General features: G+C 34.3%; 1 protein-coding gene and 1 non-coding gene across 3 annotated transcripts; both read left to right on the top strand.

The window, feature by feature from the left end:
* Positions 1-6,788: 6,788 nt before the first annotated feature.
* LOC107419914 (gibberellin 2-beta-dioxygenase 8) lies at positions 6,789-13,092 on the top strand. Of its 2 annotated transcripts, none has more exons than XM_060813831.1 (4): positions 6,789-7,254; positions 10,549-11,033; positions 12,251-12,572; positions 12,678-13,092. In XM_060813831.1, the coding sequence occupies exons 1-4, from the start codon at positions 7,213-7,215 to the stop codon at positions 12,906-12,908; spliced, it is 1,080 nt and encodes a 359-aa protein (XP_060669814.1). In that variant the 5' UTR covers positions 6,789-7,212; the 3' UTR covers positions 12,909-13,092. The 2 variants fall into 2 exon arrangements, with proteins under 2 accessions (XP_060669814.1, XP_060669815.1); XM_060813832.1 differs by having other exon boundaries at positions 6,791-7,254; positions 10,015-11,033.
* TRNAV-CAC (transfer RNA valine (anticodon CAC)) lies at positions 11,675-11,748 on the top strand. Its single transcript has one exon. It is a non-coding gene; the product is annotated as a tRNA-Val (tRNA).
* Positions 13,093-15,467: the final 2,375 nt, after the last annotated feature.

The raw sequence follows: 15,467 nt of genomic DNA, 5'->3' as shown, positions 1-15,467 counted from the left end.
GTTACTAGAGCTTGAACCTCCTAAGGCTCTAGTTAGCTGAGAGACCAGATCTCTAAGGCTTGATCGACTCCCGGAACTCTCAGCCGAGCGTTCCCGAGTTCTACGTGTGTCCCGCCGACTCATCGTAGTCGATTACTGAAGAAACAAACAAGAGTTTAGAAACAGGGACACTTAAGCACGATTACAAAAGGAAGGAATTTACGGATGGGCTGTACAGCAATGCACAGTCCCTTAGGATTACAAGAACCTATGCTCTGATACCAACTGTCAGGACCCGTCCAAAGTTCCCCACCGGAACCCTAGACAAGCCCTGATCCCAGGGAAACCCTACCGGACCCTTCTGTGGAAGATCCGGCAGAACCTCCCCTAAGGGATGGACTTACCACAAAATTTCCTGCACTGAAAACACACTTCTATAATTGTTCCCTTATTCCTCCCACAGTACGACGAACTGGTTCCACAAATTTCAGCACTCCAAAATAAAAATACAGTAATCCAGTGCAATACAAATACATAAGTGTTCCATACAGTATACAGAGCTTTATGAAGTACTACAAAATACAGAATACAGCAAAAGTGAACGAAATATTACAACTGCAGTAAAAGAAGAACAAGGTACTGCGCGAACAAATACAGCGAGGAAGATCAAGTCCGCTCCGAGTGAACACCGACAACCTGGTACCTAGAGGAACGGAATTTAAGAGTGTGAGATGCTAATCATCTCAGTGAGCGACCCTACTACTCTACACTATCATACCACGGTAATAGGTATATAAATAATAATTATTTGGAAATAATATTTTCTCTCAAAACCCTTACAATTCTCTCAGTTGGAAAGGTTCCCCTTTTAAAACAATTTCACAAAACCCTTTATCCATATTCCCCGAAAACCAAGACATCAATTAAATACCAGAAGCGGTAACAATTATATTTTTAATTCCAATTCAGTTTCCAAACATTTTATTTTTAAAACACAGTTCTGAAAATCATTTGATGCACCCACTATATACCAGTGGCGCCAACAGTACCCAGCGTCCCAAGGTACCGCCAGACAGGAGGTTATAGAAAGAAACCGGCATACGGTCGCGTGGCGTCCCACAGCGCCGCTGCTAACCTGGTGTCCCGGCCAAAGGGGGGTGGCCGCCCTCTCCGATGGCATCCACAGGACACCCTCATAATATCAACCGCGCGCTACTCACACCCACCTGCGCGCTAATCACAACCGTGTGCACACTAACCATATCACATATACCATATCACATAATCAGAACACCAGTACGTGCACGGTGCATCTAAAATTCATAAAATCCACAATTTAAATTATAAAACAAATTTCACATTTTTCATAAACATAGCGGGCATAATCCATCCGCTTGAACCGGGAAATTCTCCACAATTTCCTTATAATCCATACCATAAATTCCATGATTTTCAAATCCACCAACTTCCAAATCCATCAATTCAAATATCCACATTTTTTCCAAGCATAAATAATTTCTCGAAATATCATAATCAAATCCCATAATATTTTATGGGCATATTTCATAAAAATTGAAATCACCAACATAACCAAATATTTTCCTTGAAATATTTGAAAATCAAATCGTGCCCAATTTACCATTAAAACCACACCAATTTCAAAATCCTCAAAACCATAAAATAATTCCACACGGCATAAATTTGTAGAATTCGCATTTTCTTAAATCCAATAAATTCATAAATAATTCTACAATAAATCCAATAAATATTTGGCACATAGAAATTAAATTCCAAATATTTAATTCACACAATATATTCATCAATTAAATTCCCCAAAATTAATTTGAAGGTGGGTCACTCACCTTGTGCACGTATTTCAATCAAGATCCTCCGCAGGATCGACTCCGCTACTTGCACGTGCACCTAAAACATCCACAGTACCAAAACCACAAATATTAATATTTTATTCGGGTAATCCCCAAATGGGTACCCGGGGAGCGAACACCAAATGATAACTAAAATTTACGAATGATATACCGAATCGAAGCTCGAGTGATGCTAATCACAGATCCGGTCTTAATTTCCGATGATCGTACCCGACGGGGTCGGAATTTTATCGGGAAGCTTTTCGGGTTTCGGCTCCGCAATTCTCCCAAACCGTCGCGAATTGGTGGAAACGGAAGTCGGATTTGGGTTCAGGAGGTCGAACACTGCGGACTGGAGCTGGCCGGAATTTTCAGGGTACTCGCCGGAACAGTACTTTCCGGCGGCCGCCACGTCACCGGCAACCGTCGCCGGAACAGTAATTTCCGACGGTGGCCGTTTGCTGTGAAATTTTGCAGATTTGTAGATCGTGAGGAGAGCAATCCAACGGGACCGACGGTGAGCAAAACGGAGGTCGGACGGCGGAGAAATCACCGTTTGAAGATTTTCGACCCCTCGCCGGAAAACGCTCCGATCCCGGCGCGTCGGTGGTCCGATGGTCGTGATTTTTGGTGGGTAGGCCGGACTTGAGGAGAGGATCAAGGCTGTCAGGCGCGTGTACTGTTTATCAGCCGGAATAGTGCCGATTCGCGGTGGCCGGCGGTGGAGGGGAAAAATCGCCGCCAAACTTCGGACGTCCGATCCGGGCGCGTCCGGCGGCCCTTCGCCGTGAAATTTGGAGGTTTTGCCGGAAATGAGGTGGGCAAGCTTTCTGTCCGGCGCGTGTACAGTAACTCGGCCGGAAAAACGTGAAAATGGCCGGCGGCCGGCGGGTCCTCTTTCTCTCTTTCTCTCTCCTCTCTCTCTTTCTCTCTCTTCTCTCTTTCTCTCTCTTCCCCGAGAGTTTTTCAAAATTAAAACCCTGTGTGACACTGTTCATGCCACGTGGACCACTCAGAAGCTGACACGTGGCATTTCACTGTTCACGACCCAAAAACATTAAAATAATACGGTATCCGGTAAACTTCAAACGTCCATAACTTTTTAACCGGATGTCCGATTTAAGCGTGCCGCTAGTCTATGAACTCGTATCGACGAGTACTTTACAACCATACAAGAGTCAACTCACAATTACATCACAAGAAAAAGTCAACTCCCGGCACCTTTTAGACAGTTTACACTTCAACTTGTTTTGCCCATAACTTTCAAACCGTAGCTCCGTTTTCGACGTGCTACTAGTCTACGAACTCAGGGCGTCATGCACTTCGCCACGGTACCCTGGTCAACTCGAAATTCCCACCGAGTCAAAAAGTCAACTTTGACCCCTTCGGTCAACGGTCAACGGTCAACCTCGGTCAACGTGCACGGATTCCGGTGCGATTCGGGACGGGGTGTTACATTCAATCACAGAATCCATTGATAGCCAAATAAATGACCATAATTTGCTTTTCCTTGATTGAAAGAAATTATATTATCTATGAGTTATGACTAGCATGGCTTGAGGGCTAGAAATAATACCATCCACACTCTTTTATAATGAATACTGTTGTGGAAATCAGAAAGAACAAGAAAATAAAACCAGTAAAATGCAAACACGATTTAACGAGGTTCGGCAAAAAACAATTGCCTACGTCCTCGTGCTCAGGTTCTGAGCTTCTGTTATTATTGATAAATGAGGAAAAACAAGAGCTTAACAGGTTCTGTAATGGCGAATCACTCAGAAAACACCCAACCCAACCCGTAAGCCCACATACACCCTCACTCATTCAACTCTAATCAATTTCACAAAGAAATTGTTCCTACACCTACAGAACACTTCGATGAGTTTGTACAAACAAGAAGGCCTTAACTTTCTCTCTCAATCTCTGAAACACAAACTCAACCTTAGCTCTGTAATTCTGCAAAATCCAGAAGTAAAGAAGAAGAAGACGATGACCGTTATATATATCCAACATTGCTGTTGCTGATGTGGCATTTTAAATGACGTGGACCAATGACACTTAACCCTTCACATAACCACCATAACTAACTCATATGGCTTGCACATGATTCAGTTAACCTGATAAACCCACCGTCATGCCAATATGACACCGTCCCACTTAAACCATCAAAACTAAGTTAAAAACGCTGTCATTCTTCTCAATGCTGTGTAAACATACTACATCAAAACGATGTCATTTCTTACTTCCTTTATTCACAAGCCTGAGTAGCAAATGCACATCAATTCTTAACTCCTCAGCTCTTGAGGATTACTTCTTTACAAATACTAATTGTAATTTTCAAAATCTAAAATATTACATAAATTGTAATTTATGCAAACTCTAAAAAGCCTAAATAAAATATACTCAATTAAATATTTACAATTTAAGTAGGTATGAACTGAAGTTTCCAATGAAATAGTTAGCTCTGTGTTATTGAGGTTGAAGCACAACTAGTTTGTAGTGTTTTACAAAATAAGAAAGAGTCGCATAAATGACTTTTCAACTGTCTTTAAGAATGAAATATTAAAAAAGTAGAAATAGAAAAAGAAGTTACAGAGTAGGACAATTATAGAGAGTATTATAGGAGAAGCCGCGAGAAGGTACATGAAACATCAGGTATAGTCCCGCAACTTCACATGATTTTGGGCAGGTGGGAATGGGACTTTATGTCCCAGATGATCAATTTACCACGTGTTTCCATATTCGTTGTTGCTATTTAAATCTAAAAGGCTCAACCTTTTTGGGCTTCATAATGATTGATCCTTTTCTTTTATTTTTTATTTTTCTTTTATTTTTAAATTGAAAAAAGAAAAGAAAAAAAATGGTGTCCAAACCAAATCTGACAGCGACACGACCTGCACAGCCCATCCCATCTCTCGCTTTTGAGTTTCAGTTTGTACTACTATTTGGGTACAGTGCAGCGCACCTTCAACCATCCTGCCTCGACATTCATACACGGTCCATTCGACAAAAGCCACCCATGATTCATGTAAGAACCCCCAAAATTGATTAATGAAATTATTAGAAGAACATATATATGTTTATGAATATACTAGAGAATAAAATGGACATAATTAAGTATGTTTGTCATTTAAAGATTGGGCACAGCATGTTAGCTTGGTGGTTTTTTTATTAAAACATGATATGAAGATGAAGATATGAAGGTGTTTCAGATCATTTTGCGGGAAAGGTCCTTAATCCGCAGGGTAGACAACTCAACATTTGGCCCATTTACAACCTAAAAGTGCTCCTCCGTTCTAAACATCACATGCTTCATTTCTATGTGTGTATATACATATATGTATATATATATATATATATATTTTATGAAGCAGTTGGAAGAAAATATACGATTTTATTAAATTAGGAATGCTTATGTGATAATATTTACAATTAATATTTTCAGCCCATAAAATACTTTCTGTTGTCCTCCTCGTTGTCGACCAACAAGAGGGCTTAACTAGTTTCTCGTAATTTCTAGTTGAAGATATGGTTATATATCCTGGCAAGAACTTAGCTGTACAGATTGCATTACAGCAATGTAGGCACTCCTTAGATCAATGAATGTAAGGTAGCAGAGACACGAAGCTAAAACCCCATGAAATTCCACACAGGGAATGTAGCAGCTGGCCATATTGCCCCGACTGAAAATTTTGGTTTTTCTCTAGGAAACACAGGACCAATAGGAAATGTCCCCAGAAAATAAAAAATAAAAATAAAGTGTGAAAAACCTAATTATATATTCTGTAGGAAAAATAATAGTCAATATTATCATATATGGGGAAGGATATTTTTGCATATACATACACAGAGACTTTTTATGTTATATCTTACACTGATGAATACTGATACTTGTGTCCTCTTACTGAAAGCAATGCACATGCTTTTCCTTATTTCTGAATATCCTGAAACCAATTATTAAATTATTAATTAATTAATTTAAATAAAAAAATTGAAAATTGTCGACGTGGAAATGTTGATGAAAGAAAACATGCATGTGACTCTTGATTCTGCCACGTAGGTGCCGACATGGAGTCAGAGGTTACAGTTAAACGGTTGGGGTCCAGTAGGACCAGTACCAATCATGTGCCCTGTTGTCATGAGAGAGTGAGATTCTCGGATTTGAGAGAGAAAAGAAAGATGAGTGATTGTGTGAATGATTGTTTATTATTGATTATTGATTATTATTGATTGGTTTCAAACCAAACTTTCAATTGGTGGATATTCGACCAAGTCTCCTTCAATTTACACCAAAATTCATCATTTGGTTCTCATTCATCCAAGTCTCTCTCATTTCCTTATCTCTTTGATTTTTCCCTTTGCCTTGCTGTCATTCAATTAATAAGTAGCAGTACCATGTTCATCTTTTTATTTATACACACACACTGCTGCTATATAGAAGAATCAGAAAAATATCTGTTTCTTAAGCTTGAAAAAAGTAAAAATAAAATAAAAACGAAAAAATTAGTCCTAGCCTCATTTTCTCTGATACCAACATGGGCCGCGTGTTCTTCTCTCAAGCATAGGCTCTCAATCCTCATTCTGCCTCCACACAATTCATATAATAATGATAATATATTATTGATTGATTGGATGCCCTTGAAAAAAAAAATAAAATCTGCCGTCCAATCAGATAGGAAATAGGGACATCTCTCTTTCTCTCTCTCTCAAATCCAACTTTCCATTCTTTCTCAACAAGAGCGTACTAGCTAGCTAGCTAGGCAAATTGCACCTACATATCTAGTTTTAATTAGGCCTACATCCCTTTCAAACTCAATTTCTTTTTGAATATTTTTTCCATTGTTCAATTCAAATTGTGTAACCTTAACTTTACTTGTGGGTAACTAATATATGGTTAATTATTTCAACCAAACTTTATTGGATGCCATATCTTTGGGTGTCTTATTCTTGATTGGTTGTCAAGGCTTCACTTACTATACCATTGGTTGAACAAGGATATCCATTTTGTATTTTTTGTAACAAAAATTTTCTTTAAAAAGGATAAATAAGCTAGGCCATTTAGCTAGAAATAGCTTTTGAAAAATCGTTAAAACTATAAGCGGACGTCAAAGTCTCCGTGCATTGCCATGCAAGTAACCATTTTCTTTCTTAGCTGTTATCTTTTTTCCAACTTCCTCGTCACTCGATCGTCAAGAAAGTGATGTCCAGATCCTTTTTATGTCTGTCTATATCAACTTCCCATGTTTAGCCACAACCCTTTTATTATTCCCATTCTTTTTTTTTTGGCAGAAAAACAAAAACGCAGCAATTTCATTGATAGATCAGTTTTTGCTGTTGCATTGCAAAGTTTATAAAGAGCTACGCAACAATGGTGGAGTGTGAAAAGCTCGACAAGAAGACTCTTAACCAGGTAATTAATTAAACTATATAGATACACACAGATGTTCTACTTATGCTTTCTACTTGATTGGTAAATTTAGATTTACTGTTTATATACATCTTAGAGTTTAATTACCTGATAATATTAGGTTAAGATCTCCAATCCAGCCATTGAATATGCTTGGATTTGTTTAATTGGGCTATATATATTTTTAAAACTAAATTTAAAGGTTTGATTTCATAGGTCTTTTGTCAAATACTATCATATTACTTGAAAAAAAAAAAATTTGACATATTATATACAAAGTCTTTTTTCTAAAAATTAAACATGAGATGCTTATATAGTAAAAGCTTAATAATTGGATAAATTAATCATTAAAACTTGAATTGAAATCTAAAACTGTAGATGAAATGTGGCAATTCTTAGCACTTGCCATATAATTATCTCTAGCTTAGAGGATCCTTAACTAAAAATGTATTTGTATATACATATATATGTATATATATATATATATGTGTGTGTGTGTGTGTGTGTGTCCTAGAGAATTCAGGTGAAAATGTATTGGCCGTCTGGTTTTTCCGATTCAAAGGCTCTTGTTTGGTCAGCCTTGAAATATAGGATTCTTATCTCCTCACAATATTCCTGGCAAGGTAATATCAGAATTTCCAATCTCCAAATGTCTTTGTTTGATTGTGCTTAGCAAACAAGAGAAAATGCATAAAATTAAACCCAGATGTATATACCATGTGCATATCAGAGCATCAGATCCCCTCTTTGCTGAAAATAAAGTATCTTTTTGTTACCTTCTGAACAAATTTATGCCTCACCATAATTCCGAATATCCGATCAAAACCTTGGCCCCTCCCCAAAATTCTTTTTATTTCTTTTTGTTTAAAGATAAAAAATAAAAATAAAAATAATAATTAATTCTTCTAGAAAGAAATGTAAGAAAGTTTGCCTAGTATATCCAATAATGTGGTAATATCAGGTTGGAAAATATTTCTCCATTCTTCTATTACAATTCAATGAAGAAGCTCTAGAATATAGTTGACGGAAAAACCTGAAAAGAGATATGAATAAAATTAAGACATCCTTGGTAATTGAAATGCTTAAAATATTGAAATTTTATGTCTTTATATAGGTAAATCTTGGACAGTCGGTGGTCAGGTTTCCATCGTATACGACCATAGCCTTGTTTTCTTCTGCTAACAAAATAATTTTTTTAATATCTATTTCGATATAAAAAAAATACAAAAAAAAATAAAGCATTTAGAAAGAATAAATTAATAAAAGTAAGAGTCTTAGAAAAATCTATGCGACAGCTTCAATTGGATAAACCATTTTAATGTATATGGATGGTAGCTCGAGAGCGGTTGCAATTGTAGCTCAAAATCTTTCAGCAAATAATAATAATAATAACAATGCAGCTTTCAAATCATCAACCGTAATCACACACAGCCCGAAGTACAAAATTTATGTCCCAAAGAGAATGTTATGTACGAACATACATATTATCTTTCTATTAAATGTAATGACTTTTTTTTTTTTTTTGGGTGAATAATGTAATGACTTATTTTATGTGCAAAAAGCTCATTTAAATAAAGGAATTTTTTGTTTACATCTTTTAAAATTTGGAAAAAATACAAAAATATTCTTTAAGTTTTTAATAAATATCATTTACACCCTTTAGGAGAGTAAATTATCCTTATACTTTTACTCAAGTTAAAAATTTCCTTTTATTTATTTATTTATTTTGCAATAATTAATTTACTTTAAAAAAATTTCTATATCTTTAATTTATTTTTATTTAAATTATGTGATAATTCTTCCTATTTTATAAAGAACTATATTACAATTTTAATTGCATGAGCTTTTTTAAGTAAGTTATATACTTGATAAATATATTTAATTGAATATATTTACATTTAGTAAAATATATTTGACAAATTATCACTTGGTGAAAAGAAACTAATTTGATTAAAATCATCACATAATTTTTTTTTTCAAATTAAAAAATTATTGCTTAATTTAAATAAAATTAATTAAAATATAGATTAGAAAACATTTGAAGTCTTCGAATTAATTATTTCAAAAAAAATCAAATGAAAAGAATTTTGATATTAATTTAGCTTTATTTTATTTAACTGTATTTATTTTATATTTTGATTTTTTTAAAAATTAGAAATTTAATATGGAAAAGTGAACTTAAAAAAAAGTGCCAATTAATTAAATTATTATGTAAATATGTATGTCTTATGATGGTCGTTATAATGACAAAAAGCATTTTAATATATATTAGGTACAAGATAGGTGAAGAGCCTTTCCCAAGGGGAGAAAAAGAAAAGAAAAAAAAATGGTATATATGCTTATTGTAAATTTGTAATATAAAATTCAAAGTTTTTGTGAAGCTTTAAGAGAATTTTTTTTTTTTTTTTTTTGGTTTTTTGTTTTTAGTTAAAGATGTTATGGATTAATTGCGTGCAATAGTAATTCAGCCATTTTTGTTTTCCTATATTCTTTAGCGATTTTGTATTTGTTATCTTTTGTGATCATCACCCATTTAGATTTTTCAAAACTAAAAATAAATTCCATAAGGATAACCAATTAAATTGTCATGTGGAAATATGACTTCTATTACTGATAATCATGTGATGAGATCTGCATTTTCTGTCCATTTTTTAATCCTCATCTTCATATGTCATGGATCGAATATCATTTTATTTCAAAAAATTAACAATAAATAAAACAAACTAAGTGAATAATAATAATTGTTTTTTTTTAAATGATCAGATAATATTCGATTGGTGAACATGAATGGGGAGAAGAAAATAGGAATAAAAGATTTATATCCCACGTGATGACAAATAGCTAGATAGCGCACTTTTCTTTTCTTTGATGTTTACCCCAGCAATTAAAATGCTACTCAACCTTGCACTAGAAAAAGAATCAAAATAAAACAAAATTGAAGCCGAAAAACAAAATTAAAATGAGAGAGAAAAACAAAAAAAATCAAAGTAAAGATAAAAAGAAAAAGAAAAAGAAAATATAGATATCTTCAAGTGTAACAAAAAGACATGGAAGCGACTGTGTCACCCGAAGTCCAAAAAGTGGAAAAGAAAAAGCCAAAACGTTTTCATCGACGACGAAAGGGGAACACAAGAAACAGAAGAAAACATATTGTTTCAATCTTTTTATTTTCTCCCTGTCTCCATCTCCAAAATCAAAAACCCCACTAGTTTTTTTAAAATTTAAGCCCTTTTTAAACCTTTCCGTCCTCTAAAACATTCTTTTTCCTCCATCTTTACCGTATTATATGTCTTTCAGCCGCTAATGAGCATGGACTCGGACCCACCATTTCACAAGGCCTACAAGTCCTTCTTCGACAAAACCATCATCAACAAAGCAGTTCCATCTCCAACCAGCAGTGGTAGTACTAGCAATTACCCTCTTCTCGTCGAGGAATGCGACCTGCCGTTGATCGACCTGAGCCTTTTAGACCTTGGTGATGAAGCTGAGATAGACAACTGCAAGTCCCAGATAGCTAGGGCTTCGCAGGAGTGGGGTTTCTTTCAGGTTGTGAACCATGGAATTTCTTCTGAGCTTCTGGAGAAGATGAGGTCCGAGCAGAAAAAGGTGTTCAGCCAACCTTTCGACATGAAGAGCCAAGAAAACAAGTACTTGAACTTTTCAGCCGGAAGCTACCGATGGGGAACACCAACGGCCACATGCCTGCGCCAGGTTGCATGGTCTGAAGCTTTTCACATTCCCCTCTCCAACATTTCTGGCTCCGATGGTCTAAATACTCTCAGGTATATACGTTTGTACAGAGTCATTCTATTACCGGTAATAGGTCACCTGTAACTCCCTATTGTACTTTTGTTTCTTTTTTACTTATGCTCTTTTTATCCATTTCTTGAGAAGACATGGGAGAACAAAATTTACTACAGTGGGCCCTAGTGAACCAAGAATAGGGCTACCAAAAAAAAAAAAAAATATATATATATATATATATATATAGAGAGAGAGAGAGAGAGAGAGAGAGAGAGAGAGAGAGATAATCTTCAATAATTTTTTTTTTTTTTTGGTAACAAAGATAATCTTCAATAAAAGAAACTTTTTAGGTCATATGATATGAGAAATATTGCAAATTAGGCCTAGCTAGTTCATTAAATTACAAAGGGAGAGAAACAATACAAGTGGTCGAATATTTTGTTTTGGTGTTTTTCCCTGATTGTATGTGATGGGAAAGCTTTTGGCTTGAATTTTTATCAATGTGAAACTCAGACTTTATTAAAAACCATAGAAAAGGAATCTATTTACCAAAAAAAGAAAGAAGAAAAAATAAAGAAGAATCTAAATCTTCATTAAAACCATTTAGCAAATTTGCTATTTTCTCAAACAGTTATGCTGTATAAGCGCTTTATGAGGTGAAGCTATCAGCACCTAGCTAGTCTGGGTGGTGTAGTTGGTTATCACGCTAGTCTCACACACTAGAGGTCCCCGGTTCGAACCCGGGCTCAGACAATTAATAAACAGTTTTGTGTTTGTCAATTCTTTGTTCTTTTTTATATTATAATGGCCTTGGCTAAGTATAGAGTAAATCTTAATTGTTAACCAGGGCTCAGGCAATAAATATACAATTATGTTTTGGTCAATTCTTTGTTCTTTTTTATATTATAAAGGCCTTGGCTAATTATGGTTCTTTGTTCTTTTTTATATTATAATGGCCTTGGCTAATTATGTTTTTACTTCATTTTGTGCATCTTAATTCTCATGGAAATTATCTTGGCTAGTTTGTAAATATTACTTATTTTGTCTACTTGTTTTCTACTCCCATTTCTAGCTTGAAATGCGTCTTCATGTAATTAATTGCTATTTGTTAGAGAGCCATATATATATATATATATATATATATATACTTCTATGTTTCCACTTTCTAACTTCGAGAATGTCTTAAGATTATAATTAGTAGTAAGCAGCTGCTAATGGTTTTACTTTTGTGTGTTTCCTTTGTAATGTTAAACAGCTCAACAATGGAACAATTTGCAGCAAAAGTTTCCAACCTGGCGCAAAAATTAGCTGAAATATTAGCTGAGAAATTGGGTCAAAAGTCTACATTCTTCCAAGAAAATTGCTTGTCAAGCACTTGTTTTCTTAGAATGAATCGATATCCACCATGTCCCATCCCATCTGAAGTATTTGGTCTGATGCCTCACACTGACAGTGACTTCCTGACCATATTGCATCAAGATCAGGTTGGAGGATTGCAATTGGTTAAAGATGATACTTGGATTGCGGTGAAACCTAATCCGGAGGCTCTTATTATTAATATTGGAGACTTGTTTCAGGTATGTATATATATTATCATATTTCAATCTTCGATATTGACTTTTAATCAACAAAATGTGTGACGCATATTTCTTTTTCTTTTATTTTCTCGGAATTAAACTCAGGCATGGAGCAACGATGTTTATAAGAGTGTTGAACACCGAGTTGTGACAAATATGGAAGTGGAGCGGTTCTCCACAGCATATTTCTTCTGTCCTTCATATGAAACTGTGATAGAAAGTTGCTGTGAGCCTTCAGTCTACAGAAAATTCAGCTTTGGGGAATATCGGCAGCAAGTGCAAGATGACGTCAAAAATTTTGGTTTCAAAGTGGGCCTTCCTAAGTTTCTTTTGTAAAATTAATTAAGCAGGAAGCCAATTGAATTTTGCTAGATATCGATCAATGTGTAGTGATTCATGATCATTACCCTTTAGAGATTTTTTTTTTTTTTTTCCCCTTATTGCATTAATTCTCTGGCCGGTTAGCAGTGTGGATGGGTTATCATATATAATGGCAAATAATATTCATTTTGAGCATAAATTTAATTATTTACGGCAGCATGTTAAGAATTGCTTCATACTCTATATGGAACCTGTAGCTTAATTTGTATATCAATTGGTTAGTATGGACTTCAAAGGATTTGAATGAAGAAAAAAAAGGACAAACTTATCTGAAACTAGCTGTTTATAGTATATAACTACATAAAAATATGATTGAATCATGAGATCCTGAATAAAGTTTGGATGCATGACTCACAATCCCAATAGCCTATCTGTAAGTAGAAGGAGATTGGTCTATATATTATGGACAGCAACACTATTAAATTCAAGGCATATTGATGTGATCAGGATTGATAATTTATATATAATTTATGACACTAATGATAGTAGTTTTTCATTTCAAATGCCATAGTAATTGATGTTAATGATAATATTTTGTGATGGCCCGGTACTGTAGTCAATACCTCATCCTCTTTACGGACCCTCAAAAAGTCACATTTTGTAAACGATGAGACATACCTAGCTAATTATTTGACAAATAATCATGATAAGATATATAAGGCTCCACTAAAAATTAATTTCGAATTGATTTATAGAGAAAAATTGCCTCCTCAAGTACACTTATTTAGTGTATTGGTAAATGTGTGCTGAAAGCGACTCGTTAAACCATTCAGAGAGCGACGAGTTCAAGGAGAAATTGTCTTTTGAGAAGGACTAGTTGAAAAAAACGCATGCCACCGGTTTAATTTATTAATATTTCATTCTGGGTCTCCATAGAACAAATAATAATATAGCTTTTCAGCAAATAGTAATAATAATGTAGCTAATAGGCTTGCTAGGCACGCTAAGCAAGCTGTACGATGTGAAAACTATCTTGTATTATTGGAAAGGAGCCTGAGTTGGCTCGATTTTCTTGTTCAACAAGAATGGCTAGAATTGGAATAATGCAAAATCTTGAGGTAACTTTCAATAAAAAAATAAAAAATAAAAAAATCCATTTACACCGTGGATAAATATAAAAGCATTGCTTAGGTTTCTAATAAGTTGATCCACATCTTTGGTTTTTACTTTTTCTCCTACTTAGTTTTTCTGAATTGCTTTCAAAACTTTATTAAATTTAAATTATTTTGAAATTTATTTATTTCTCTATTTTTGCAATAATTAGTTTGAGACTTCAAATTTTTTAACGTGTTTAATTAATTTTATTTAAACTATGTGATAATTTTTTTATTATTTATTTTTAATTTTTAAAAAAATTATATGATAATTTTGGAGAAACTTTAATATGTTTTTCATTCCCATTCGGATGAGAATGAATACTATGATTGACTTTCAGCCAAAAAGGAAAAAAAAAAAAAAGAATACTATGATTGACATTTCGAACAAGCATGAATACATCATCTATAGGATAACTTTCGTTAGGATAACTTTCGTTTTGTTTGGTACTTTACTACCAAAATTTTTAAAATTTTTACATTGCCATATAATTTGTTATTTATGTCACTTTGATCTAATTTTTAACAGATATGTTATCCAATAGTTCTTATTCATTTATGTAAAATATGATCCCAGTAAAATATTTATAAGTTCAAAATTCAGTACAATAAAAAAAATAATAGATTAAAGAAAAATTCAAGAGATTAAAAATTTAATAACACATTCCATTGAGCAAATCAGGAGCCTTTAGCAAATATCTTAGAATGGCAATTGAGTAGGGACATTCAAAATGAAAAGTGCTTGCAAAAATACTAGACTGGATTAAAATGAAGGTGACAAGCTGGCAAAATAACTTTTTAACCTAAGCTGGTAAGGTGACTTCAATAAAATTAATGGCACAAGTGGTGTCGTGTCATGTCATGTCCACTATTAAGTTATCATGAGGGTTATGTAAGGAAATTACGTCTTGCATAAATCATTTTTGGTGGGCAAATAGTAAGGGAGAGAGAGTTATTGCTTGGGTTAGGAAATATATTTTGAATAAATCGAAGGAGGGACGAGTTTTAGAGGTTTATCATTGTTTAATTTGGCTATGCTTGTAAAACAGCCATGGAGACTTAACTAGAACTAGAATGCTTTATGGGCTAGAATTTTAAAAAGAATTCATTTTCCTAAAACCAGTATCATAGCGGCTTAATAGATTGAAAAAATCTCACTTATTTGGAAAGTATAATGGAGGAAAACGACTTGTTAAATCAGCATATTCATTGGAGGGTAAAGGAAGGAAAAAACACTTCCATTTGGAATGATAAATGGTTGTTTATGGAACAAAATCTCTCACTACAAAAGAGCGAGAGGTGGAAGATGGTTAATGTGGAAAATAGTTCATGAAATGTGGATGCATTAAAGGAGTTGTTCCCTGATTTGATTGTTGGAAAGATAAAGCATATTCCAATTAGTCTGATAGGATGCCCTGTT

This window comes from Ziziphus jujuba, chromosome 1 (assembly GCF_031755915.1).
Source record: "Ziziphus jujuba cultivar Dongzao chromosome 1, ASM3175591v1".
NCBI classification, from domain to species: Eukaryota; Viridiplantae; Streptophyta; class Magnoliopsida; order Rosales; family Rhamnaceae; genus Ziziphus; species Ziziphus jujuba.
The sequence above is the reverse complement of the archived record's forward strand: the minus strand, read 5'-3'. Positions and strand labels throughout refer to the sequence as shown.

Coding starts and splice junctions, on each gene's coding strand:
- LOC107419914 (XM_060813831.1), top strand. CDS start 7,213: ATGGTGGAGTGTGAAAAGCTCGACAAGAAGACTCTTAACCAG. Junction 11,034..12,250: donor GATGGTCTAAATACTCTCAG/GTATATACGTTT, acceptor AATGTTAAACAG/CTCAACAATGGAACAATTTG. Junction 12,573..12,677: donor ATATTGGAGACTTGTTTCAG/GTATGTATATAT, acceptor AATTAAACTCAG/GCATGGAGCAACGATGTTTA.